This window comes from Eulemur rufifrons, chromosome 2 (assembly GCF_041146395.1).
Source record: "Eulemur rufifrons isolate Redbay chromosome 2, OSU_ERuf_1, whole genome shotgun sequence".
Classification (NCBI taxonomy): Eukaryota; Metazoa; Chordata; class Mammalia; order Primates; family Lemuridae; genus Eulemur; species Eulemur rufifrons.
In genome coordinates, this window is record NC_090984.1 from 11,681,488 (window position 1) to 11,709,025 (window position 27,538).

At 52.2% G+C, this 27,538-nt stretch overlaps 1 protein-coding gene across 5 annotated transcripts; it reads left to right on the plus strand.

The window, feature by feature from the left end:
- On the plus strand, positions 1 to 27,205 carry LDLR (low density lipoprotein receptor). 5 transcript variants are annotated; one of them, XM_069478531.1, is made up of 18 exons: positions 1 to 188; positions 7,503 to 7,625; positions 8,238 to 8,360; positions 8,968 to 9,354; positions 10,663 to 10,785; positions 13,090 to 13,212; positions 14,957 to 15,076; positions 15,499 to 15,624; positions 16,893 to 17,064; positions 17,153 to 17,380; positions 19,038 to 19,156; positions 19,466 to 19,605; positions 21,068 to 21,209; positions 21,345 to 21,497; positions 22,269 to 22,427; positions 24,734 to 24,805; positions 26,256 to 26,413; positions 27,093 to 27,205. In XM_069478531.1, the coding sequence occupies exons 1-18, from the start codon at positions 86 to 88 to the stop codon at positions 27,126 to 27,128; spliced, it is 2,607 nt and encodes an 868-aa protein (XP_069334632.1). In that variant the 5' UTR covers positions 1 to 85; the 3' UTR covers positions 27,129 to 27,205. The 5 variants fall into 5 exon arrangements, with proteins under 5 accessions (XP_069334632.1, XP_069334639.1, XP_069334646.1 ...); XM_069478538.1 differs by having other exon boundaries at positions 27,099 to 27,205; XM_069478545.1 differs by lacking the exon at positions 8,238 to 8,360.
- The last annotated feature ends 333 nt before the right edge of the window (positions 27,206 to 27,538 follow it).

Sequence of the window (27,538 nt, forward strand, 5' to 3'; positions counted from 1 at the left end):
TCACATTGAAATGCTGCAAATGACTAGGGCGCCCCGTGCAGTCGCGGGAAGCCTGAGTTTCCAGCGCAGACACTAAGGGGTCGTGATGTGGCTCGGGACGTTGCGAGCGGAGGCTGCCACCATGGGGTCCGGGGGCTGGAGGCTGCGCTGGACCGTCGCCCTGCTCCTCGCCGCGGCGGGGGCTGCAGGTAAGGCTTGCTCCAGGCTCCCGCGCGCGCCCCTTGGGAATTTAGATTGCCGGCCGGGGGAGCGGAAAGGTCAAATTAATCTCTCCCTCCTTGGGAGACTTGTAGGAAAATGGCACGAGGTCTTTCCCAAATAGCTAGAGGGAGCGTGGGGGTTGGAAGGAGTAGGAAACGGGGCGCCGCTGTCCCCCCAAGTCTCCGCGGGTTAAAGGACTCCCTTCTTTTTCCTCAGAGCGGGGTACCGGGACCTCCAGTCCTAAAAAGAGGGACCCCCCTTCAAATCTGTCATTCTAGAAGCAAGAGCGACTCGAGGCCCGGTTTCCCAGCTTGGAGGGCGGGTCCCCACGGGCAAGGGTTACCGCGGCGGCCGGATCAACTTTGTGCACTTCGGAGGGCGCCGCTGCCACTCTAGGCCGGGCGCAGCGTCGCGTCTGCCTGGCGGGCGCCGCGCCTGGGACCACCTCCTCCCGCCACGCCCCCGCCCTGCGGCCACGCCCCCCAGCTCCCATTGTGCGCCGGGCGAACAGGCGAGTCTCGGGCCACTCCCCTCGTCCAATGGCAGGCGGCGGAAGCGGAGGCGCGCGCGGGGCGAGGCGGGGCCTGCGCCGGGCGGGGCGGGGCCAGCTCCGGGAGGGGCGGGGCCTGCGCGGAAGTCGCGGCACTCAGCGATCTGGGCGAGGCGGCCGCGGGGGAGCTCTGGTGCCCCTCGGGGGTTCCTGTCACAAGGGCGGCGACACGTCCGGGACCCTGCGTCAGCTTCCACGAACGTAGACGAGGCGCCCACCGGGTGCCCGGGTCTCCTCGGCAAAGGCCCCGGTTTCCGCCGCGCTCTGTGTAGAGACCTCTGTCCCCCCTGGTCCTCGGAGCCACCCCTCGCGCCGCCCGCCCTTGTCAAGTTCACCGACGTGCCCAGGCCGTCCTCAAGGCCTCGGTGCTTCCCGAGGCTGAAACGTCGCTTTGGCATCTCTCCTGGTCCCTCCTTGGTCGAGACCCTCAGCCAGGGTGGGGCAGGGACCCAAAGACAGGAGGGATGGGCCCTCAGATGGCCTTGTTTGTTCAGAGACTCTAAATGGGTTCGGTTGAGCTGCCCACGTGGCTAGTTTTTGTTTTGGAGAGGTGGGTTCGGATTTAGATGTCTACAAGAGGCCAGTTGGCGCATGATCCTGGGTTACTGCTTTCTTAGATGGCTTTAAATTAGCTGGGGAGTGGCAGCCAGCTCTGCCCTGGACAAGAGTTAAAAAGCCCCTTTCGTCCTCAGAACCAGCTCAGCCCTTAAAAGGATTTGGATTGCCTATTGCACAGAATTGCAGGAAGTTTTTGTTTTTGTTTTTAATTCATTTATTGGCAGGAGATTGGCTTTGAGTGGAGGGAGAACTTTGAACTCTCTTGGAATCTGTAACATGTCAGTTTCCTCTGGGAGGCCAGGAAGGGAGGGTGCAGAGAAATAGAACCATTATTATTGCAATAATGCGGTCACCCAGTTGTATAAACCCCAGAGGGCATGGCTTGGTTGAGAAGTACTACATTAACTTGTATTTCACTCACTCATCAACTCCTTCCCTAAGAGAAGGTGTTGCAAGTGAAGTCTTGAGCAAGACGTTGTTAGTTTAGTATCTTCTCACTGAATGGCTGGAAAGCTGATGTTTTCTTCTGTTCTCAAAGATACTCCGAGCCCTGATGTCTTCCCCAGACTTCTGAGAGCTCCTTGATGAATGTTTACAGCAGCTTTAGCTGCACCAGCTTGCTTTGGAGCCGGCTTCAAGGCATTTATCCTGGGGAATTTCTTGTCTGTTTCCTCTAGGAAGTCCTAGTTGGAATCTGAAACTGCACACGCCTTCACCCCCTAGCCAGATAAAAATCAGTAAACAGTGGTATGTGGATTGTCAAACATGTCACGGGCTCACCCACATTTAGAAAAAGTAGATCAGTTGGGTTGCGAGTTGTGGGAAAAAAAAGATAGCGAGAGCTTTGTTGAGACCAAAAATCTGTAAGGTTATGTTCTTCATTCCTGCTCTTATCTGTAGAATTCTTCCCTTGATAGGACCCAATTCTAGGTGCTTCTCTTGCTCTGTGCTTTGATGTCCCCTTTGCATTCCACATCAAGTACACTAATAGCATCTACATTCTGCCCTGCTGTCAAGGAAATGGCCTTTTGTTGCTAAGAGACTGCAGAAGTATTAATATTAATAACTAACCAGCAGCAATGGCATCTTGCTACCCCTCCCAAAAGGAACAGGCAACATAATCTACCACTGAGTTCACCCTGGGGAAACTATATGCCCAGTTTCGAAAGGGGCAATGATCCATTGATTTCTAATTCATTTTCGGCTGAGTCCATTTTCTCCAGTCAGGGGATTTTCTTTTTTTAAGGAAATGATTCTAGCTACAATGTTGATTTCCCAATGTAGCAATTCCCATCAGTAGCATGGGAAAGAAAACATAGAAAGCATCTACCACCTCATTTGTGTGTTGGGGAAAAAGCAGAAATGTGTGTTCTCCTTTTCTGTTTCGATAACCTTGTTCCTGACCTGTCATTCGTGACACGAGAGAAATCGGAGGGTTTGGAGTTGATAGCGGGTTTTTTTTGTTTGTTTGTTTGTTTGTTTTTTGAGAGGGGCACAATGTGTATGTAATTTTAAGCAACTGCAGCACAAGGGGACATGAGGATCGAGGGGACATGAGGATCGAGGGGACATGAGGATCGCCGCCCTGATTTGCTTTGGCCGAAATGCAAATGATCTAATGTGAAAAACCCAAGCCTTGCTCGAAAGAACAAGAAAAATGTGTGGTTTCTTTGGGCTGTGGTGTTTGCGAGAGGACTAGTTCTGACCCCTTGCTCAGGTTGTGCTGTGGGGACACCCCTGAGCTGCTGTCACTTGGCATACTTTGTCCCCACTTGCCCAGCTGTGGGGGCTTCTTTTGCAGGCGAATGCTGTCTGGCTACGCTTGTAACAATAAAATCTACTTTTTAAATACCGTCTGGAGGGTTGGTCGGCTGTGAGATCGCCTGTCCTAACAGAAATAGGTAATGGTGGGGTCTTGCTGTTGGTGTGGTCTTGAACATATTTCTATAGATTCCCCGAGAGGCAGTGTAGAAAGGTGGCTTTAAGTGGCTCTCCAAGTCTTTTAACTAGAATGACTTGGGGGAACTGACTTAACCCTTCTAGGCCTCAGTTTCTTGATCTGTAAAATGGGGCAAAATAGCATTCTCCACTTCCCAGAAAGAGTGTTGTGAGAATTAAAGAACAGAACCAAAAAAAGGGGCCCCGCCCAGATCCTCACATAATAAATAAACATCAGCTTACAAACAGACACTCAGGTGACATATCCATCCAGTGGAATCCCACTCAGCAATAAGAAGGGACAAACAGTTGATACACGCGTTGCTACCTCTGGCTGGCACATGCCTGGAGAATTATAGCCAAGGAAGGCTCAGCGCTGGGGAGGGGTTTTTAAATTCTTTGTCCTTGTTTAAAGGGTCTTCAGCTGTTATTAACATTTCTAGACTTTCCAGTGGTGAATTTCCTTGGTAAGACAGGCCCTTGTGCAAACAAAGGTTGGGAGAAAAGAGCAATGGATTAGTGGTCACCAAAATTGTGGTCACCCAGTGGGGTGATAGAAGCTCCTCCCTCGAGATATTTATTGCCAACACCACCCCTTGCCTGGACTTCCCTTTTATTTATTCTGAGTTGCCTGGAATCCCAATTGCTTTGTATCCGCCCCCTGTGTCAGCAGCGAGAAGTGAGTCATTTCCTCCTTTGAGCAAGATCCCAATTCAGGGATGAGTCAGTGGGGTGTGGGGGATATTGCTGGAGCACCTCCGAGGGGGACATCCTGTCCTGTACAGATCAGTAGCTGGGCAATAGAATCACCAGGGTCTGTGACCACAGCACATCCCAAAGCTCAAGTCAGTTGCTTCTCTCTTCCCTTTCTGTCTTTGACCCATTCTCCTTGTCACCTGGGTTCCCAACTGTGTGGCCACCTCTGGGACATGGCCTCCTTGTAATTCACAGTTACCAAGTTGTTGATTGTTCTAAATCTTCTCTATATTTCTCCATGTTTACCGTCTCCATCCTTGTTTGCCCCTCCACCAACCGCCCCCCTGCCTTTCCTAGCCGGTCCCTACCCTCTGGCAGGGGCATTGGACTTGAACTTGGAAGACCCAAACTTTCTTTCCTTTTTTTTTTTCTTATCTATTTTTTAGAGATGGAGTCTCAATTTGTCTCCCAGATGCAGTGGTAGGATTATAGCTCAAATTCCTGGGCTCAAGTGATCCTTATGCCTCAGACTCCTGAGTAGCTGGGACTACAGACGCATGTGCCACCATGCCCGGCTAATTTTTCTATTTTTTGTAGAGACAAGGTCTCACTCTTGCTCAGGGTGGTCTTGAACTCCTGACCTTAAGCAATCCTCCCACCTCGGCCTCCCAAAGTGCTCGAATTACAGGCAGGAGCCACCGCGCTCTGCCCTTAGTCTATATCCTAACGAGGGGTAGTTCCATGGGTGTAGACATTTACCAAAACTTACCTAACTATTCACTTTCTATCTGTTCATTTTATAGTATGTCAGTTACATCCCAATTTAAAAAGAAAAGAGGTGGGAGGATTGCTAGAGGCCAGGAGTCTGAGACCAGCCTGGACTACACAGCAAGACCCCATCTCTCAAAAAAAAGTTTATTTTAAAAATTGGGCCGGGGCCGGGCGCGGTGGCTCACGCCTGTAATCCTAGCACTCTGGGAGGCCGAGGCGGGTGGATTGCTCAAGGTCAGGAGTTCGAGACCAGCCTGAGCGAGACCCCGTCTCTACTAAAAATGGAAAGACATTATATGGACAACTAAAAATCTATATAGAAAAAATTAGCCGGGCATAGTGGCGCATGCCTGTAGTCCCAGCTACTCGGGAGGCTGAGGCAGTAGGATCGCTTAAGCCGAGGAGTCTGAGGTTGCTGTGAGCTAAGCTGACGCCAAGGCACTCACTCTAGCCTGGGCAACAAAGTGAGACTCTGTCTCAACAAAAAAAAAAAAATAAAAAAAAAAATAAATAAATAAAAAAAAAAATAAATAAATAAAATAAAAATTGGGCCGGGCGAGGTGGCTCACGCCTGTAATCCTAGCACTCTGGGAGGCCGAGGCGGGTGGATTGCTCAAGGTCAGGAGTTCGAGACCAGCCTGAGCAAGAGCGAGACCCCATCTCTACTAAAAATAGAAAGAAATTATATGGACAACTAAAATATATATAGAAAAAAATTAGCCGGGCATGGTGGTGCATGCCTGTAGTCCCAACTACTTGGGAGGCTGAGACAGGAGGATCCCTTGAGCCCAGGAGTTTGAGGTTGCTGTGAGCTAGGCTGACGCCACGGCACTCACTCTAGCCAGGGCAACAAAGTGAGACTCTGTCTCAAAAAAAAAAAAAAAAAAAAAATTGGCTGGGTGTGGTGGCCCACGCCTGCCTGTAATCAGAAGGCGCAGGCAGGAAGGTCGTTTGAGCCCACGAGTTCAAGGTTACAGTGAGCTACTGCTCTGTAACCCAGGTGACAGAGACAAAACAAAACAAAAAAGGATATAGAATAGTTCTAACCCCCTAGAAGGTTTCTTTGTGCCCCTTTCCTGTTTAATCACACCCCCCCACACACATACACCAGGGACATCTACTAGTCTGATTTCTGTCATTTTACATTAGTTTTGCCTGTACTAGAACTTCACATAAATGCCACTGTAGTATGTACAAACTACAATATATGTGGCAATAGAAGCCAGAAACAATATGTTTCAGAGATTCGCCTGTGGCAGTGTATATGAACTGCTTGTCCCTTCTGGTTGCTGAGTAGTATTCCGTGGAATGGATATGTCACCTGTGTGCCCACTTGCAAGCTGATATTTATTTATTATCTCAGGATCTGGGCTGTTCTTTAATTCTCACAACACTCTCTAGGAAGTAGAGACTGCTATTCTGCCGCAGTTTACAGATCAGGAAAATGGGTTCCAGAAGGATTAATTCAGTTGCCCATGTCATTCTAGTTAAATGGCGTGGAAAGCCACTGAAAGCCAGGACTGTCGGTCTAACCCCCTTTCCACACTGCCGCTCAGGGAGTCTACACAGACGTGCTTTGTGAACCATCAAAATAGAAACGGATGAAGGGCCAGACGTTTTGTCCATGGATCCCTGTAGCAGAAATGTCAAGTCCAAGGGCTCCCTCTGGCCATGCATATTTGAAAGTTCAGATAAATACGCAGATACTCTTAAGTACAGCCTCCAAAGCATAAAAACATACACAGACACACACATACATATATACAAATAAATAAACAAACAGAACGATCTTGGCCCAGCACAGTAGCTCATGACTATAATCCTAGCACTTTGAGAGGCCGAGGTGGGAGTATTGCTTGGGGCCAGGAGTTCGAGACCAGCCTGAGCAAGAGTGAGACCCGGTCTCTACAAAAAGTAGAAGAATTAGCTGGGTGTGCTGGTGAGCACCTGTAGTCCCAGCTACTCTGGAGGCTGAGGCAGGAGGATCGCTTGAACCCAGGAGTTTGAGGTTGCTGTGACCTATGATGACACCATTGCACTCTCGCCCCGGCACAGTGAACCCCTGTCCAAAAACAAACAAATAAATATCTAAAATGCAATATAGTCAATAGCATTTTGATCTCTTTTCCAAGATGTGAAAATTATACATTTTAGGAAATTTTCCAAACACTTACTTTGTTCTCATTTTTACCGCATAATCCAAGTCTTTGTTTTCCTAGAAGAAGTTTTCTCTTATTATATCTTTTGTTAATGTTTCTGTCCCGTTTCTTTTCATCTGATATATTCAGATACACAGTTACCTTCACTGCCGGATCTGTGTTCCCCAGCTTCTATATTTACAATTTCTTACAATTCTTTATCTCTTTCTACCTATTGGAGAAAAATCCTCAAGTTTTCTTCCACCTTAATGATTTCGCTGTGTCAATTTTCCTCACGACTGTTTTCAGTACAGGTTTTTAATACACCAAGTAATTTTCATTTCTCTGTTCATGTGCATGGAAATTCTAATATTTTGTTCCCCAGTGGGTCCATACTTTGGAACCAACAGCATCATGTCAAAGTCTTTGTTGCTAATTCCCTCTTTTGGGTTTATTCTTTGCACCCTCCATTATACTTTAGGGTTCATGAATATTCATTTGCCGTGCGTGTTTAATTTCCCGGGATTCCGGCTGTTCTTGGTAGAATCACATTTCCGGTTTGTTCTTCAGTGGGCAGGAGAGCGACACGAGGCATGGCCGGTGTCTGATCTGCCACTCAGGAGTCCCCTTCCCTTTTCCCTCTGTCTCAGTGGAAGACACATGTGAGAGGAACGAGTTCCGGTGTCAAGACGGGAAATGCATCTCCTACAAGTGGGTGTGTGACGGCAGCGCGGAGTGCGCAGATGGCTCTGATGAGTTCCAAGAGACCTGCAGTGAGTCCCCTGTGGGCCCAAAGCACCTCCTAACATTATTATTATTGTCATTATTATTTTAATCCTAACCCTTTTTGATGATGGTGGCTGGAATGAATTGGGATGTGGGGAGAGGCGACATTATTGGAATTTTCCTTAAAGCCATTAAATGGCTCTTTTTTTTTTCAATTGAGGTGAAGCTCACCTAATATGAAATCAACCAGCTCAGTGGCATTAATGCGTTTACTCACAGTGCTATGTGGCCACCACCTCTCTCTCGTTCCAAAACCTTTGCTTCACCTGACATCTCATTTTTAACACGCTTCATTAAGTTTCCTTTGTTTTGACCCATAAAGGGTGGCGTTGGCTGAGTGTGGTGGCTCAAACCTATAATCCCAGCCACTAGGGAGTGTGAGGAGGGAGGATCACCTGAGCCCAGAAGATCGAGACCAGCCTGGGCAACATAGCAAGACCCCTTCTCTTTAAAAAAAATACATAATAATTAATTTTCTATTTTAAAGGGTGGGATTGAGATTCTCTTACATGTTCTGGGGTTTTCCTTGGCAACGATGGGACTAGCGAGACCAGCTACTCTTCCGTTTCAGTGAAGCCTCAATCTTGTTTCTCCCATAGTGTCGGTCACCTGCAAATCGGTGGACTTCAGCTGCGGGGGCCGTGTCAACCGCTGCATCCCTCAGTCGTGGAGGTGCGACGGCCAAGCAGACTGTGAGAACGGCTCGGATGAGCAGGACTGCCGTGAGTATCGCCTGGGAGCCGCACCCCCCGGGGCCGCATCTGTGTGGCCTGGCCCAGCCTGTGCCAATGAGCCCGCTGGGGTTTGGGGGGTGGTCAGAGGAGCGGCGTGTTGGCCACTGCTCAGAAGACGGGCTCCATCTCTTGGCAGCTTGGTACGAGCACCAATGTGATGCTCAAAGGAAATGTTCATTGGAGCATCCCGGATTCGGGATGTTCAACCAGGGAGGATAACGCAAATGTCCCCAAATCCTGAAGGCTTCTGGTCCAAGCATTTCGGGTGAGGGGTGCTCGACCTGTAATAATGACAGCAATGTTGTAGGTGGCGCTGCCGTCTCAAGGGACCCAGTTCCAGGGCTTCCCACCTAGTAATTCGCCAGTCCTCGCAGCCACGCCGGGAGGTGTGTGCAGATGAGGACACCGGGCCGCAGAGAGGGCAGCGGCTCAGAGTCCAGGCCCTGAAAGCCCCCCGGCCTGTGCCTGCAAGGGTCTGCCACACTGGGGCCCGGCCTCGCTGGGCACAGCGTCCCTGCGTGTAGAGTGGGCCGGTATCCGGGGGCAGGAGGAGATCTAAGGTGACAGGGCGGTGTCTTCCCTTCTGTCCCCACAGCCCCCAAGACGTGCTCTCATGACGAGTTCCACTGTCACGATGGCAAGTGCATCGCCCAGCAGTTCGTCTGCGACTCGGACCGGGACTGCCTGGACGGCTCGGACGAGGCCTCGTGCCCCGTGACCACCTGCAGCCCCGCGAACTTCCGGTGCAACGACTCCACCTGCATCCCTGAGCTGTGGGCCTGTGACGGCGACCCTGACTGCAAGGATGGCTCCGATGAGTGGCCGCAGCGCTGCGGGGGCCGCGACACATCCGCCCCCCAAGGCGGCAACGGCCCCTGCTCTGCCCACGAATTCCACTGTCGCAGCGGCGAGTGCATCCACAGCAGCTGGCGCTGTGACGGCGGCCCCGACTGCAAGGACAAGTCCGACGAGGAGAACTGCGGTACGGGCAGGGAGTGGGGTCTCCTCATCTGTCCCCAGGTTCCCCCAGGTGTGGGACAGGCGGCACCTTTGGATGGCTAAACAATTTCAAATCACTTGCCAAGACGGTTGGTCCCACATTGTGTTTCCTTCAATCTGAGGATCACACGGAGGAGAATGCAAAGTCCCCAAAGCACCTTTTAATGACCAGTCTCATTTTGATAATGGAAAGGAGGTATGAGCTGCAGTATATTTTTGTTTTTGTTTTTTGAGGCTGGGGTCTTGCTATGTTGCCCAGCCTGCTCTCTAAATCCTACGATGAAACGATCCTCAAACCATCCTCCCACTTCAGCTTCCCAAGTGGCTGGGACTACAGGCGTGAGCCACCACACCTGGCCAGCCTACAGTATTATTGGCCCAGAAAGGACCCTGGGCCTGCCTGGTGACGTCCGAGGTCCCCCTGCTGTAGAAAGAAGCAACGGCACTGACCTTTGCAGGCTCTGATTAGAGTCTGGTGCCACCCGGTAGAGCTTTCTGCGGAAGTGGGTATGTCCCACTGCTGCCACTGTGCGGAACAGGAGCCGCCGGCCCATGTGGCCATCAAGTTGTTAAAGTGTGGCACTTGAGGTCAGGAGTTTGAGACCAGCCTGAGTAAGAGCGAGACCCCGTCTCTACTAAAAATAGAAAAATTAGCCAGGCGTCATGGCACCTGCCTGTAGTCACAGCTACTCGGGAGGCTGAGGCAGGAGGATCACTGGAGCCAGGAGTTTGAGGTCGCTGTGCGCTACGATGACGCCACTGCCCTCTAGCCAGAGCGACAGACCAAAAGAAATCTAAGAAAACCTTCATGGTCGTGTTAGGGTCTTTGCATTTGGGGGTGCTTTATTTTTTTTCTTCCTTCCCATTTTTAACACTTTGAGCTGCGATTTTAATAATAATTTCCCTAGGCTCGAAAGTACACTGGAAAAGAAAAATCTTCTAAAACCTATATTTGAAATGCATGTTAATCTGTGTTACAGTGGAGAATACAAAGAACGGTGGATCTGGGAGCTTCCCCCATAGGGGGAGGAAGGTCGCCACTTTCCTTCTCACCCGCTGCAAGAAGCAGCACGTACTTCTTCAAGCTCGGAGGATGAGCCATTGTCTTCTACTTTTCTGGTGGCTGGGGAGTGCGTTTCATCTGTAAATGTCCCTGGTCCACAAGGCAGCCCCTGAGGCATGAGGCAGCCCGCTCCTCTTCCCATACTGGGAAATCACTGCTGCACAAGTGCAAGGTCTATTTCTGTGGTCGCCTGTCCTTGAGAAAATGACCACACTCTGTCTTTTCCAGCTGTGGCCACCTGTCGCCCTGACGAATTCCAGTGCTCGGACGGGACCTGTATACACGGCAGCCGGCAGTGTGACCGGGAGTACGACTGCAAGGACATGAGCGATGAACTTGGCTGTATCAACGGTGAGCTCTGGCCGCCTGGTTTCCCCCCTGCCATTGTCAGCGCCTTGCTGTTCGCAAATGTTCCGCAGAGTCAGAGGGTGCTTCCCAGGGCAGCTCCGCTCCAGCTGGGGGGTCCTTGGGCAATTTACAAAAACCCCTCTGAGCCTCACTTCTGCTTATCTGAAAAATTGCATAACGATAGCTCCACTTTCAGGACTGTGAGGTTCCTTAAGGTCGCTGTGTGCAGAGCTGGTGTCTTTGAGCTCATAGCTGTACACGCGATGCACTTCCACGCAAAGCACGGAATTCCCAATGTAGCAGCGACACTCCTGGGCATGTACTCAGGAGACAGTTGTACCCACGCAGCGGAGACTGGCTTTGAGCCAGTTGCTGTCAGCTAGGCTGATGCCACAGCACGCTAGCCCAGGAAACAGAGCAAGACTCTGCTCAAAAAAAAAAAAAAACTCCTGGGCTCAAGTGATCCTCCTACCTCAACCTCCCTAGTAGCTGGGACTACAGGCACGAGCCTGAAGTTGATGTCTAGGTTGATTTTTCTGCCGAGCAAGGCCTATTGGATCTGTCAGCTTTTTAATGAATTTCATGTTTTAAGAAATGTGTATGTCCCACCTACACTCAAGCATCAATCAAAAACACAAAATTAAAAAAAAAAAAAGGTAAATAGGCCGGCTGCGGTGGCTCACGCCTGTAATCCTAGCACTCTGGGAGGCCGAGGTGGGAGGATCACTTGAGGACAGGAGTTTCAGACCAGCCTGAGCAAGAGCAAGACTCCATCTCTACTGAAAATAGAAAAATTAGCCAGGCATCATGGCACGTGCCTGTGGTCCCAGGTAGTCTGGAGGCTGAGGCAGGAGGATCACTGGAGCTCAGGAGTTTGAGGTTGCAGTGAGCTAGGGTGATGCCAGGCACTCTAGCCTGAGCAACACAGCGAGACTCTTGTCTCAAAAAATAAAAAGCCTTGGCCGGGCGCGGTGGCTCACGCCTGTAATCCTAGCACTCTGGGAGGCCGAGGTGGGCGGATCCTTTGAGCTCAGGAGTTCGAGACCAGCCTGAGCAAGAGCGAGACCCCACCTCTACTAAAAATAGAAAGAAATTATATGGACAGCTAAAAATATATATAGAAAAAATTAGCCGGGCATGGTGGCGCATGCCTGTAGTCCCAGCTACTCGGGAGGCTGAGACAGGAGGATCGCTTGAGCTCAGGAGTTTGAGGTTGCTGTGAGCTAGGCTGACGCCACGGCACTCACTCTAGCCTGGGCAACAGAGTGAGACTCTGTCTCAAAAAAAAAAAAAAAAAAAAAAAAAAAAAAAATAAAAAAAAATAAAAAGCCTTAAATAATTACTTAAATAATATTTAATAATAAATTAATAGAAATTAATACAAATTTAAATAATATTCCATTGCATGGATGGATCGCATTTTGTTTATATGGACACTTGGGCCGTTTCCACCTCTTCACTATTGTGAACCATGCTGCTATGAACATAGGAGTAAGTTGTGGTGTAGTGACATCATGGAATATTGTACGGCCAGGAAATGAAGTGACAGCCACCAGCAGCAACAAAGGCAAACCTCATAACCTTAGTACTGAGAGCCAGAAGCCAAGCTGTATGAGATTACCAGAAAAATGAGCAAAATTAAACAATATATTGTTCATTAACACGTTTGATAAAACTATTGATTAAAAAAATAAAAGAGCTGGACATGGTGGCATGTGTCTATAGTCCCAGCTACTCTGGAAGCCAAGGAGGGAGGATCACTTGAGGCCAGGAGTTCAAGACCAGCCTGGACAACATAGCAAGACCCCGTCTCTAAACACAATTGAAAAGAAAAAACTGAAGAAAAAAAAGAAAGAAAATGGTAAACCTAGAATTCAAGATTATGGTTACCTCTGTGGGTAGCAGAATTTGTTAGGAAAAGTCCCCTCTAATAGTCAAGGTTAGGAGTCTGCAGTGTTTTACCATAAAGGGCCAGATAGGAAATAGTCTCGGCTTTTGGTGGTGTAACAGCAGCCACAGACCCCATGTAAATGAATGGCTGTGGCTGTGTGCCAATAAAACTTTATTGAAATAAACAAATAGTGCCCTGCTGTGGCTCTGGAAGGCAGGGCGCAGTTTCCCAACCCCTGCTCCAGATGACATTCGAATTCTTAAGCTGATTGGCGGGTTCTCGGGTGTTAAATACTCATTATACTTTAGTAATGAGTCCATTTGCACGTATTCCTGTGTGAATGGACTCTCACATTAGAGTGCTAAGCACACTGCTGCGGCTCAGGCAAACCTGACCCTCCTGTGTGGCTCTCACAGTGACGCTTTGCGAAGGGCCCAACAAGTTCAAGTGCCACAGCGGCGAATGCATCACTCTGGACAAAGTGTGCAACTCGATCAGGGACTGCCGGGACTGGTCGGACGAGCCCATCAAGGAGTGCGGTGAGCCTCAGGGGGTAGCAGCTTGCAGACAGGAGGGGAGCGAGGCGTGATTGCAGTGGGGCTTTGTGGACGCTACCTGCCCACGCCCCCGAGCAGAGGACATTTTGGCTCTGGTACAAGACAGATGTGCGGAGCGGTGGGGGTTGGGGATAAGTGGCTTCATTTCTGACCCTCGGTTTTCACATCCATCAAATGGGCTGGTGTTTGCGCACACATCCTAGAGCTGTGGGGAATTGACCAAGGAATGTGAGGCTTATAAAGTGTCCGGCTGCAGTCTGACCCACAGTGGTGACTGTTCAAGAGGTATTTTGTTCGGAGACTTCCTCCTAAAAAAATAAATTCTAAAATATGTGAATTCTTTTCCGTGGGTTCCTGTTTCTATCCTGAGAGGTTTTTCATTTTACCCATCCCTCCAGGTGGTGGGTAAAGAAAGACCCTATTAGGATTAGCTGTATAGTGTAGAGTTGGGGGCTCAAATTTTCTCTGTCAAGAACCAGAGAGAGGCCGGGCGCGGTGGCTCACGCCTGTAATCCTAGCACTCTGGGAGGCCGAGGCGGGTGGATCGCTCGAGGTCAGGAGTTCGAGACCAGCCTGAGCAAGAGCGAGACCCCGTCTCTACTAAAAATAGAAAGACAGTATATGGACAACTAAAAATCTATATAGAAAAAAAAAATTAGCCGGGCATAGTAGCGCATGCCTGTAGTCCCCCAGCTACTCGGGAGGCTGAGGCAGTAGGATCGCTTAAGCCGAGGAGTCTGAGGTTGCTGTGAGCTAAGCTGACGCCACGGCACTCACTCTAGCCTGGGCAACAAAGTGAGACTCTGTCTCAACAAAAAAAAAAAAAAGAACCAGAGAGAGCTGGGCACAGTGACTCACACCTGTAATAGTAGCACTTTGGGAGGCCGAGGCAGGAGGATCATTTGAGGTGAGAAGTTTGAGACCAGCCTGGGCAACATAGCGAGACCCTAATCTCTATAAAAAAAAATTTTTTTTAATTAACCTGGCATGGTGGCCGTGCCTGTAGTCCCAGCTATTCCAGAGGCTGAGGTACGGGGATCGCTTAAATTCAGGAGTTCAAAGCTGCCAACAGAGCCAGACCTCATTTGTTAATACAAATAATAAAATAAAACAAAGAACCAAAGACAAAATATTTTGGACTCTGGGCCATAAGCTGTCTGGTGAACTACAGACAGAACGCAAACCCATGCAGGTGGCGGTGCTCCCAGAAAGTTTTGTTTATGGACACTGACACTGGAATTTCATACAACTTTTCCGAGTCCTGGGATATGATTCTTCTTTGGATTTTAATTTTTCTTGTCACCTATTTAAAACTGGCAAAATCATTCTCAGCTTGGAGGCTGTAACACAACAGTTGTCAGCCTGGTGTTGGCCCAGGGGTAGCAACAGCGAGAGGGTAGATTCCAGAGCCAAACGCCCTGGGTTCAAGTTCTAAGGGTGTGATCTTGGGCAAGTCATTGAACTTGGCCAGGCCTCAGTTCCCCAGCTGCATAGCAGCTACTTTTAGGGTTTTGGGGAGGATTTCACGTGTTAATATTAATGTATATAATATATCTGTAGTAAGTGGCAGGTGGTTGGTTTTTGTCATTGTCGTTATAAACTTTATTTTATATATATATATTTTTAAATTGTGGTTGGGAAAAAGATGGTGAAATTGCACAGGGTGGCGGGGAAGGGGCACCTGGGAGCCTGAGGGTGACCCGTCTGCGTCCCCTGCCCGGCACAGGCACCAACGAGTGCTTGGACAGCAACGGAGGCTGCTCCCACATCTGCAACGACCTCAAGATCGGCTACGAGTGTCTGTGTCCCGCCGGCTACCGGCTGGTGGACCCGCGGCGATGCGAAGGTGACTCCCTAGCAGGGCCAAGCCTCCGGCCCCTCCCGCTGCCCTTCCTGCCATGGCGCCCAAACTCCCCGTGCCTCGATTTCCCCATCTGTTCAGTGGGCATGAAAACATTGCCCCCTCTACAGGGGGCGGTTCACGAGACGTCACAGAACATGTAGCCCAGGCCTGATCTCCAAAGAGCACTTGGCCCGTCGGAGATTCTTGCCTTTGGGATTAATAATGAAGAAATCTCGGCTGATGCAGCTTCGCTCTCTTAGCTGGGCGACTGAGGTGTATGGGGAGGGCAGGGCCATTGTTGAGGATGACGCCTGGCCGTTCCCTTGACTATGTCCCCTGATGCTGTGGGAGGCGTTGGCTTTGGCCTGGGTCCATTAGCTCCGCCCTGGGTAAAGTCCACCCCAAGCGTCTTTCTCTGTCTCCAGATATTGACGAGTGTCAGGACCCCGACACCTGCAGCCAGCTCTGCGTGAACCTGGAGGGGGGCTACAAATGCGAGTGTCAGGACGGCTTCCAGCTAGACCCCCGCACCAAGGCCTGCAAGGCGGCAGGTGAGTGCCGGGAGGTGACGGGAGGTGCTGGCCTTGCCCCTCGCCAGCCAGCAAGGTGGGGAATTTCGTCACCTGAACTTTCTCCCGAGGAGTTCCCAGCCCTAGGAGTTCCCAGCCCTGCCGTGGGGCGGAGACAGGGAGCAGCCTTCCTGTCTGGGACAATCTAGCCAGTGACGTCAGGCAGCAAAAGCTGGAAAGCCATTGCCCCAGCCGTCCACACCCCGCCTAGCTGGAACGTAACACCAAGGGAAGCAAATCTACTCAAAACAGAGACCAAAATAGAACAATAGCTCAGCATGAAACAAAATTGTGGAAATAGTTGAATTTCTTTTCCACCGTGAAGGTTGGGTCACAACTGCAACCATGTACTGATTTTTAGACTCCCCTAGGTCAGGGGGTCCTGTGTTTCCAGAGGCGTGACTGTCACCGTGGAGTTGTGAGGAGGTGGGAGGATCGCTTGAAGTCAGGAGTTCGAGACCAGCTTGAGCAAGAGTGAGACCCCGTCTCTACAAAATATAGAAAAATTAGCCGGGCATGGTGGCACGTGTCTGTAGTCCCAGCTACTCAGGAGGCTGAGGCAGGAGGATCGCTTGAGCCCAGGAGTTTGAGGCTGCAGTGAGCTGCGATGATGCCATTGCATTCTACCCAAGCGACAGAGCAAGACTCTGTCTCAAAAAACAAAAACAAGATTGTTACTTATAGATCCAAGAGGAAGGGCTGTGCCAGGCCTTGGGGGCCCCTCGGCGAAACACCTGGGTTGACCTGGAGGCGAAGAGAAGGGGAGTGTAGACAGGAGCCTTTACTGTGCTTGCCTCAGGAAGGGTTGGGTGACACAGGGAAGCAGGCTTAGCATCGGCCGGCATGAATCATTCTAGCAGGCTGTGGGGACATGGGGCTGTCCCTGGTCATCTGGTACCTGGCCCTGGGGTGATCAGGGTAGAAGGATAAGTGGCCTGGAGTCTGACGGCCCAATAGAGGAGGTGACAGGGATGTGGGCTGATCACATTGCAGATGAGGCGAGACTTTACTATCTCTACGCATTGGCCAGCCCTGGCAGGGACTGTCCCTCCAGGATCAGCAAGTCCCCAGGTATCAAAGCCTCCGAATCACACGGCTAATATACCAGCAAGTGTTCGGCCCACCCTCCCCGTTCTCCTGGGAGTCTCCTCGGGCTCAGCCACCGCCCACTGCAGGGCAGGGAGATAGGTGAGCTCGGCCCCACCAAGGGGTCCCTTCCGCTGCCCTGACTGCCCTTCCTGCGTCCCCAGGATCCATTGCCTACCTCTTCTTCACCAACCGCCACGAGGTGCGCAAGATGACGCTGGACAGGAGTGAGTACACCAGCCTCATCCCCAACCTGAAGAACGTGGTGGCTCTGGACACGGAGGTGGCCAGCAACAGAATCTACTGGTCCGACCTGTCCCAGAGGAAGATCTACAGGTGAGCAGCAGCCCCGCACGCGGCCCCGGCACCCAGGTGACACGATGGCCACCGGCCCGAATCTCACACTCTCCCGCCCCTGCCCTAGCACCCAGATTGACGGCGCCCACGGCTTCTCCTCCCACGACACCGTCATCAGCGGAGACCTCCAGGCCCCCGACGGGCTGGCTGTGGACTGGATCCACGGCAACATCTACTGGACCGACTCCGTCCCGGGCACCGTCTCTGTGGCTGACACCAAGGGCGTGAAGAGGAAAACGCTATTCAAGGAGATGGGCTCCAAGCCCAGGGCCATCGTGGTGGACCCTGTTCACGGGTGCGTGTTTGCGACGAGGAGGGGTGGAGAAGGCACGGGGGGCGCAGGGACGGGGCTAAGAGCCTATTAGGACTTGGGGGGATGTCTGGGCCTCAGGCAGACTGAGCGAGGTGCGGCTGTCCTGAGCTGCAGGGAAGAGCTGGCGTCAGACGCACTGTGTCAGGGCAGGAGTGGCAGCCTGGAGCGGAGGCTCTGGGGGCCGGATCCTCCCAGTGCCTGTGATGGCCCCTCGGACGGAAGCGGACCTTGTGGGAAAACTTCAAAACTAGGCCACGCATGGCGGTGCCTGTCTGTAATCCCAGCACTTTGGGAGACTGAGGCAGGAGGATCGCTTGAGGCCAAGAATTTGAGACCCCATCTCTACAAAAAACCTTAAAAGGCCAAGCAGAGTGGCACGCACCTGTAGTCCCAGCTACTCGGGAGGCTGAGGCAGGAGGATCACTTGAGCCCAGGAGTTGGAGGCTGCAGTGAGCTATGATCACACCACTGCACTCCAGCCTGGGCAACAGAGCGAGACCTTGTCTCTTAAAAAAAAAAAAAGAAAGAAAATTAGAATACTAATTTCAGTGAGTATCAGAATTTAATGTGAATCATACGTTACACTTTTTTTTTTTTTGAGTTAGGGTCTCACTCTGTCGGCCTGGGCAGAGTGCCGTAGCGTCATTGTAGCTCACTTCAACCTCGAACTCCTGGGCTCAAGTGATCCTCCTGCCCCAGCCTCCCGAGTCCCTGGGACTATAGGTGTGCGCCACCATGCGCTGCTAAGTTTTAGTAGAGTCGGGGTGTCATTCTTGCTCAGGCTGGTCTCGAAGTCCTGACCTCAAGTGATCCTCCCGCCTCGGCCTCCCAGAGTGTTAGGATTACAGGCGTGAACCGCCGCGCCCGGCCATACGTTACAAATTGAATGAGAAATGAAAATACAAATGTAATTAGTATTTTGCGGCAGGGTCCCCAGGCCACAGACAGGATAGGATTGGAGAGAGATAAAAATACCAAGGTCCTCCATTGAGTTAGTCTAGTTTTGGGGGAGCCTTCGTGTGTGAACCTTGGGGACAGGACGGGGAGAGAAGGTGTCACCCAGCTGGAGCCCAGGCGGGCATCGTGGCTGATTCAGCAGCTCTGGGCTGGCGACACCACCGCCCGCGTCCGCTGGCAGGAACATCAGCCCCGCACCTGCCCTGTGTACTCTGTACCTGTTGGGCCACGTCTGCCACGCTGGAGACGTGAAAGGTGGAATTGCACAAGTTCACGGGGCCACGGGCAGCCTGGGACGCCGTCTGTGCTGGCAACAGCAGTCTGGGGGGGTCTGGTGTCGGGGAGAGAACGCTGGAGAAGGCGCAGGGGGCCGCCTTCTCGTGGTGTCCGGCAGTTCCGAGAAGGCTGCGTAGGGAGGAGAGGCTCATTTCGATGGAACAGAACCCGTGAGGGGACCTGGGCCCCGGGCAGGGCCCCCCTGAGTAAGACAAACGCTTGCTGGTGTCAGGGAGCATCGGATGGGGTGACACGTGGCACACAACTGCCAGCTCAGAGTGCCCAAGCAGGGGCTGTTTTCCTGCGTCTGGGCCTGGCTGTTGTAGGCCGAATTCACTCCCCCTCGCTGGTGGCCGAATCCCCCCTCGACGGCCAGCTCATGTCTGCTCTGCCTGTCCCCCTCCAGCTTCATGTACTGGACCGACTGGGGAAGCCCTGCTAAGATCAAGAAAGGGGGCCTGAACGGCGTGGATGTGTACTCGCTGGTGACAGAAGGCATCCAGTGGCCCAACGGCATCACCCTGGGTATGTCCGAGGGACGGCCGTCCCCGCCGGGGTTGGCCACGCTCTGCAGGACAAGGGGCTCCTGAACAAGCCCTGGGGTCGTTCTAACCTGCAACTCCCCCCCTGCCCCGCAGAGAGGGCGTCACAGGGGAGGAGTGAGAGGGTGGGGCAGGTGCCACACGCCACGCCGTGCGGTGCAGGCTCACACGTGACCACAGCTGATTTTCTGGATGCTTCTCTGCTGGGGAAACAGAGCAGCCAGCCCTAAAAGGCCCCTCTGGCAATCTGGCATCAGCACGTGACCTCTTGTCATCCACCTGTGGATTCTAGATCTTTCCAGCGGCCGCCTCTACTGGGTCGACTCCAAACTGCACTCCATCTCCAGCGTCGATGTCAACGGTGGCAACCGGAAGACGGTCTTGGAGGACGAGAAGAGACTGGCCCATCCCTTCTCCCTGGCCATTTTTGAGGTGAGACTTGGGCGCTTGAGTGAATTCGACACTGACTGTTGTGCATTAAGAGCAACTTACGTACGAGGCACTAGCGCTCGGGTGGCAGTTGACACACCTTGTCCCCTTCATTCAAGGCACGATGAGCGCAGAGAACTGCTCCTGTCTAGGAAGAGGTCTTAGACCTGGAATTATTCGTGTTTTCTTTCTTTTCCCCAAAAGAATTTTGAAAGGCCTAAAATAGGGGTTCTCAACTGGAGGCAATCTTGCCACATGGGGGACGTTGGGCAATTTTGGTTATCAAAGCTTGGTGGCGGATACTATTGGCATCTAGGGGGTAGAGGCCAGAGATGCTGCTAAACACCCTCGACAATCCCAGCACTCTGGGAGGCCGAGGTGGCAGGATCGCTTGAGGTCAGGAGTTCGAGACCAGCCTGAGCAAGAGCGAGACCCTGTCACTACTAAAAAGATAAAAATTAGCCGGGCGTCGTGGTGTGCACCTGTAGTCCCAGCTACTCCAGGAAGCTGAGGCAGGAGGATCGCTTGAGCCCAGGAGTTGGAGGTTGCTGTGAGCTAGGCTGATGCCACTGCACTCTAGTCCAGGTGACAGAGCAAGACTATCTCAAAAAAGAAAAAACCCAAAATACCCTCAACAAAACATTAGCAGCCCAAACAGAGCCACAGCGGGGAAACCTCACGCTAAGGAAACGGTGCAGTATTTACACACCCATGTTCACAGCAGCATTAGTTACATCAGCCAAAAGGTAGGAGCAACCTAAGTGTCCATCCACGGGTGGGTAAACACACTGCGGTCCATCCACACAATGGAATATTATTTAAATTTATGTTAATTTGTCATTTAAGTAATATTCCGTAGAACGGAACATTATTCAGCCTTAAAAAGGAAGGAAATTCTGACACTGGCTACAACATGGATGAAACTTGAGGACATTATACTCTGTGCCACAAGCCAGACACCAAAGGACAAACAATGTGTGATTCCACCCATAGGAGGTCCCTAGAGTTGTCACATTCACAGAGACAGAGAGTAGCATGGTGGGTGCCAGGGGCTGGAGGAAGGGACGGGGAGTGAGTGTTTCATGGGGACAGAGTGTCCGTTTGGGAAGATGAGAAAGTTCTGGAGACGGGGGTTGGTGAGGGCTGCACAACAGTGTGAATGTGCTTAACGCCGCTGACGTGTGCACCTAAAAACAGTTTTGATGTCTGGGCGCGGTGGCTCACGCCTGTCATCCCAGCACTTTGGGAGGCTGAAGCAGGAGGATCACTTGAGGCCAAGAGTTCAAGACCAGCCTGGGCAACATAGCAACATTCTCCATCTCTACAGAAAAGAAGGGCGGGGTTACGACTACATTTGACGTCACGTGTATTTCACCACAGTGAAACACTAATAGTGGCAGAGACCATGGTCTGTGTCTTTCCTCAGTAGCTAATGCGATCTGTCATCTTTCTCAACGCCCCGTAGGACAAAGTGTTTTGGACGGACATCATCAATGAAGCTATTTTCAGTGCCAACCGCCTCACAGGCTCGGACATTAATTTGGTGGCCGAGAACCTGTTGTCCCCAGAGGACATGGTCCTCTTTCACAACCTCACGCAGCCGAGAGGTAAGGATGGGTTGGCCCTCTCCCCCACTCCCTACCTTGAGACTGCCTCATGGGTACTCTGGAATTTTCCAGAATGTTCTGGAATTTTCTGGGCTATCTCATTCTAATCCTGACTCCTTGCTCTTTCCACCCCAGGGGTGAACTGGTGTGAGAGGTCCACACTCCACAATGGTGGCTGCCAGTACCTGTGTCTCCCGGCCCCACAGATCAACCCACGCTCACCCAAGTTCACCTGCGCCTGCCCCGACGGCATGCTGCTAGCCAAGGACATGAGGAGCTGCCTCACAGGTGGGGCACAGACCTTGCTTCTGCCCCTGCCAAGCCTCTCTTTGCTCATCCGTGAAATGTGTCCCTCGAGGTCATGAGGACTTCGCCTTGCTCGAATGCCGGGCGCATCAGCACAGTGCTGGACGTTTAGACCCAGGATCCTGCTCCCCACCCCACCCCGAGGAGGCGGTCTCCTTCCTGACAGGGGCAGAGACAGAGGAAATAGACCCCATTCTTGAGGATTCTTCTTAACCTCTCAGAAAGTCTCAAATTGAGGCCAACAGGTCTGGAACATCTTTTTTTTTTTTTTTTTCTCCCTTTCTTTTTTTCTGTTTTTAAGACAAAGTCCTGCTCTGTCACCCAGGCTGCAGTGCAGTGGTGTGATCACAGCCCACTGCAGCCTCCAACTCCTGGGCTCAGGTGATCCTCCTGCCTCAGCCTCCTGAGTGGCTAGGACTATAGGCACACACCACCACACCTGGCTAATTTTTGTATTTTTTGTAGAGACGGGTCTTGTTATGTTGTCCAGGCTGGACTCGAGCTCCTGGCCTCAAGTGATCCTCCTGCCTCAGCCTCCCAAAGTGCTGGGATGACAGGCTAGAGCCACCACGCCCAGCCAAGAACACCTTCTTAACACTTGCAAATCTCTCTTTTGAACAACAAATGACAACAGGATCATAGCGTGGATATCCGTGGACATTGATTTTCAGTTATTTCTTGGCAGCCGACAGACAGCCCTTGCTTCGGACTTGTCTTTGGGGGCACTCAGAAAACATTTGTTTATTCTTTCAGAGGCTCAGCCCATACTGACCACCCAGGGGACCTCCAGGGTCAGCTCTCCAGCCGTGGGGCCAAAGCACACGGCCACCCGGCCTGCTCCTGGCACCTCCCAGACACCCGTGGCCGTTTCTGGGCTCACCACTGCAGAGACGGTGACGATGTCATTCCAAGGTAAAGGTTGGGCCCTCCCTGGCTGGGCCCTTCAGGGGCTACGAGACGGAGCGTGGATGGAGGTCCGGCCCCCTTGCTGACTGTCCGACCTGGGCTGTGTGTTTCTCAATCCCGTTTCCCTGCCTATGCAATGGGCCGAATGACAGTGTTCCACCTCCTGGGGACCAAGGCTGCTAAATCGTGCGAAGGGCCTGAACCCTCGAGGCCGCTGGTCCTCGGTGTTGGCCAGGCGCAGGTTCCCAGGTGCCTGAAATTGTATCAAAGCCCATTCTCTGCCTCATTTTTAGGACTAGGGTGAGGTGAGAGAGGCATTCTTTAAGCCACATCATTTGACAGGGGCCCCCCAAGACTCAGGAAGCCTATACAATTTTTTTAATTTTATTTTTTAGAGACAGGGTCTCACTCTGTCACCCAGGCTGGAGTGCAGCGGTATCATCAGAGCTCACTGCAGCCTCGAACTCCTGGGCTCAAGCGATCCTCACGCCTCAGCCTCCCAATGTGGTGGGATTAGAGGCATGAGCCATTGCACCCAGCCTCCGGGAAAATTCTAATGCAATATTTTTATTAAAAAAATCAAATCCGACAGGCACTGTGGCTGGAGCCTGTAGTCCCAGCTACTCAGGAAGTGGAGGCAGGAGGATCCCTTGAGCCCAAGAGTATGAAATTATAGTGAACAATGATGGCGCCACTTTAGGTGAGCCCAGGTGACAGATCAGGACCCTGTCTCTTAAAAATAAATAAATAAAATCATCAGGTACTGCCCAGGGGCTGGCCAAGCGTGTTTTGCAAAGAAAGTTTTACCAGATCCAGGGTTCCAAAGAGGCTGGATCATTGCAAGTGTAGGCTCAGATACTATCTTTCTTGGAAAATTTTGATATTTTTGTTCACTGTAGGATTTTTGCATTCACTTTGATTTTTAAAGATAGTGCCTTAAAATATTTCTGGAATCTTGAGATCAGTTCCTCAGTTTGTCCACCAGAGGGCACCAAACTCAGCATTTGCCGCCAGGAAGTGAAGCCCTCCTGGAGGTTTCTAGCAAGGGGAAAAAAGAACGCATCAGCAAATTTCAGACAATTTTTTTTTTTTTTTTTCAGAGTAGCTGCAGCTTTTGTTCAGCCCTGAGCGAGATAAAACAGGAATTGATGTAGATGAGGGAGGCGAGAAAGCGTTTTGCTTAGGGGCGAGGGGTTTACTGCTGGGAAAACCATGTCACAGATGGGCCACCCGGGGGCTTCTCAAGTTTGGCAAAGGAGCCCTCTGAACCGGGAAAGGTTCCGAAGGGTCCCTCTGTTGCCCTAAGTTGTTTTTATCTCAAGATTTCTTAAATATGCACAAATGTGCAACGGGTCTACACGCATTATGTGCATGTACGGCAGTCAAATGAAAACCCAGCTGGATTGGAATGTCACGAAGGATGGTAAATCACCCCTCACTGCAGGGACATGTGACCCCGATGTGGCTCATTCAGTCTTCCACCCTTTGATCCGTTTGGAGCACTGAAAATGTTGGCTCAGCTGGGGACCCTCTGTTGTACGGCCCGGGTGCAACTGCACGGTTCTGTACTGAGGTCACCGCCATCCCATAATGTCTCTCCTCATCCTGGGACAGTTGACACAGGACAATCAGGCTTTGGTGCCATCCCATCCCAGCACTGAGATTGCTGGATGTTGTGGGGTCAGAAGGTGGCTCCCTGGCCACGTCGGGAATGTGCTCATTTCAGTAAAATGTACAACCGGGTTGAAACATCCCACCCTCGACTTCATCGACCACACAGGCGAATGTGCAGTCTGCAGGCCTCTTTGGGTTTTTTTTTAAGAGACAGGTCTCGTTCTGTCACCCAGGCTGGAGTGCAGTGGCATCATCGTAGCTCACTGCAGCCTCCAACTCCTGGGCTCAAGGGATCCTCCTGCCTCAGCTTCCTGAGCAGCTGGGACTATAGGTGTGCACCGCCACACCTGGCTAATCTTTAAAATTTTTTGTAGAGATGGGGTCTTGCTATGCTGCCCAGGCTGTACTCAAACTCCTGGGCTCAAATGATTTTCCCACCTCGGCCTTCCAAAGTGCTGCGGGTTCAGGCGTGAGCCACCACGTCCAGCTTAAAAGAGCCTCCTTAAATCCCAGTTGAATCCCACTACCCCAGTGACTCCTGGGTAAGCCAGACTGGCCTCTCTCGGACTTGGGAGGTTCTCCAAGTGCCCTTGAACTCTCCAGGACAGGGAGATGTGTCGGGCGTTTTCCTGCGCGTGACTGTGTCGTACACCTGCTGTGATTTCTGTGGACCTCACTTCTTCCCTTCTCTCCCACAGCCCTGGGTGATGAACGAGGGAACGAGGAGAAGCCCGGGGGCGTGGGGGCCCTGTCCATCGTCCTCCCCATTGGTAAGCGCGTGCCGGTCCCCCAGCCTCGCCCAGGTCACAGCCTCCCGCAACATGACCTCATGCCCAGCCTGCTGGACCTGTTCACCTGTTCTCCCCACTGAGTGTCCTCTTCATGGCTGGGGACACAGCTGCCTGGGGGCTGACGGGGAACAAAGTCAGGCAGCGAAGGTGTCAGATCGGGGACCTAGGGCCGGCATGTGTGCTCCAGGGAGAGCCCCGGCCAGACGGGAGGGATTCGTGGGCACCTTGTGACCAATCGGTTCTCTTGCAGGGGACAGGGGGGAGGGCGGGTAGGGGAGCTCCACTCTCCCTCCTCGCCCCTGCTCACTGTGGCTCAGCGAGCACCACGTCCCTTTTCCTGTCCTCGAGGCATCCTTTGGAGGTGTCCCCTAGATGACTGCAGTTATCTGCCTATGGGGTGACAAACACGGCAGTGGGACTCGTCTCCCTCAGGTCTTCAGGGTGACACCCACCCGGGGTCTTTCTAGTGGAGCCCGAGTCTCTGCCCACTTCCGGGCACTGGCCGGAATCTGTTACAAACCCCTCTGAGCGTGCCCGTGCCTGCCCCTGGGGCAATCGAGGTTGGCGCTCCTAGGAACCCTGGAAGGTGCTGGGCCACCTTGTTCAGGGTGCAAGGAGTGGGTAAAGTGCAGTGGCCTCATCACAGCTCACTGCAGCGTCAAACTCCGGGGCTCAAGCGATCCTCCTGCCTCAGCCTCCCGAGCAGCTGGGACTACAGGTGCAGCCAACACACCTGGTTAATTTTTCTATTTTTAGTAGAGACAGGGTCTCGCTCTTGCTCAGGCTGGTCTCGAACCCCTGAACTCAAGCGATCCTCCTGCCTCTGCCTCCCAGAGTGCCAGGATTACACGTGTGAGCCACCATGCCCGGCTAAGTCTCACTATTATTGATGCAGAGAACAACCTGACCCCACTGGAGTTAAAACAGAAGAGTGAATTATGATCCCATGTAGAAAAAAAAAATCCCATTTCTAAAAAAGTCGCAGCCCCATGCATGGTTAATCCTAGATGGAAACCTGGAAGAATGAACAATCAGCTCCTTCTGGAGAGAGGCTGGCCCTGGGGGCTTCAAGTGAGAGATTTAGTGTCTGTATAGATAGATTTCTTTTTTACAATGAACGAGCACTGCTTTAAACCAGAACATAAACATTATCCAGTGAAAAGGGACCAGGCACAGTGGCTCACATCTGTAATCCCAGCACTCTGAGAAGCCAAGGCAGGAGGATCACTTAGAGCCACGAGTTCGAGACCAGCCTGGGCAACATAGCAAGACCCCTCTCTCTGCAGAAAATTGAAAAAAAAAATTTTTTTTAAGGTATAAAGGCTGGGGGTCCCAGGCATCGGATGATGCTGGTGGCCTCACTCCAGCTGTGGACTGGGGTCTCCTGTTCTGGGGGCAGCTGTGTGACTGGGTGTGCCTCTTCCCGCAGCGTTCCTTGTCCTGTTCTGCTTTGGGGGCTTCTTCCTCTGGAAGAACTGGCGGCTCAGGAACATTAATAGCATCAACTTTGACAACCCCGTGTACCAGAAGACCACGGAGGACGAGGTGCAGATCTGCCGCAGTCAGGACGGCTACACCTACCCCTCGGTGAGTGCTCCCCCCGGGGAGGCCGGAGCCGGGGCGGCCGCCACCTGGCGCAAGGCCTGCGTCGAATCCTCAAGGGCCGAGTCCGAGGCGTCCCCCGTCCGCTGGGTGGAAGCTTCTGGGTGCTCTCCCAGAATGGTAGCGGACATTCTCCTGGTGGGGGAAGAGGGACATCGGATAAGCAAATAGATCAAATCAGACGGGAGGGAACAAAAAAAGTCAGGAGTTCAGAGAAGGATTCGTGCGGGCAGGAAGGAACAGGGTGTGATTTTAGACAAGGGGGTCGGGGCAGGCTTCTCAGAGCAGAGAGTGTGGTTTTCAAAGAAAACAGCCTGTGCAAAGGTCCTGAGGCTCGACCTTGCCTGGCATATTTGAGGAGGCCAGTGTGGCTGGAGCAGAGAGATAAGAGAGAAAAGGGGAGAGAGGGAGGAGGTGACCAGGCAGGGCCTTGTGAGCCACTGCTGAAGACTTTGGCTTTAACCCTGAGTGAGGTGGGAGCCATGGAGGGTTCTTGAGCCTAGGAGGGAAGCGACTGGCTTGGGTGCTCACAGGTGCCCTCTGGTGGCCACAGCTGGGGAGAGGAACAGACGGTCATGGTTCAGGACGTGACAAATAGACGTCCCCGGCCGTGTTTCCTGAATGTGGTTCTGATCGTTTCCGGCGTTTACCATTTTGTTGACAGAGACAGATGGTCAGCCTGGAAGATGACGTGGCGTGAACATTGGCTTCGAGTCCTGTCCCTCCCCGGAACCTGCTGCCACTTACTTGGTGGCAGGAAGAACACTTTCTCCCGGGACCCTGCACCGACTGCCCACCTCCCTGCCTAGAGCCCTTCCTGAGGCCTCCTTGATGTTCAAGTTCAAGTTCAAGTTCATGGCCTCCTGCTTCATTCAAAGAAAGGAAAAACCAAAGGTGCCCCCTGGCAGCCGAAGCCCAGAGGCCTGTCCGCCAGCCAGAGTTTTGTTTTATATATTTATTCCTCTGGGAGGCCCCGCAGGCTTCTGAGGGTACCCACGAAATGGGTTTCGGTTGGGATTTTTGGTTTCTTTCTTTCTGTATAAAGGGGAAGGGGGAGAGGCCCGGGGAGCTGGGACGGCATCTCCGTTTCTCTCCGGGGAAGACTGGAGC

What these genes read in the sequence shown, in the direction of transcription:
- LDLR (XM_069478531.1), top strand. Translation starts at nt 86, where the DNA reads ATGTGGCTCGGGACGTTGCGAGCGGAGGCTGCCACCATGGGGTCCGGG. An exon ending in CTCGGATGAGCAGGACTGCC is followed by an intron (nt 8,361 to 8,967) that starts GTGAGTATCGCC and finishes CTGTCCCCACAG; the next exon opens with CCCCCAAGACGTGCTCTCAT. An exon ending in ACGGCTACACCTACCCCTCG is followed by an intron (nt 26,414 to 27,092) that starts GTGAGTGCTCCC and finishes TTTTGTTGACAG; the next exon opens with AGACAGATGGTCAGCCTGGA.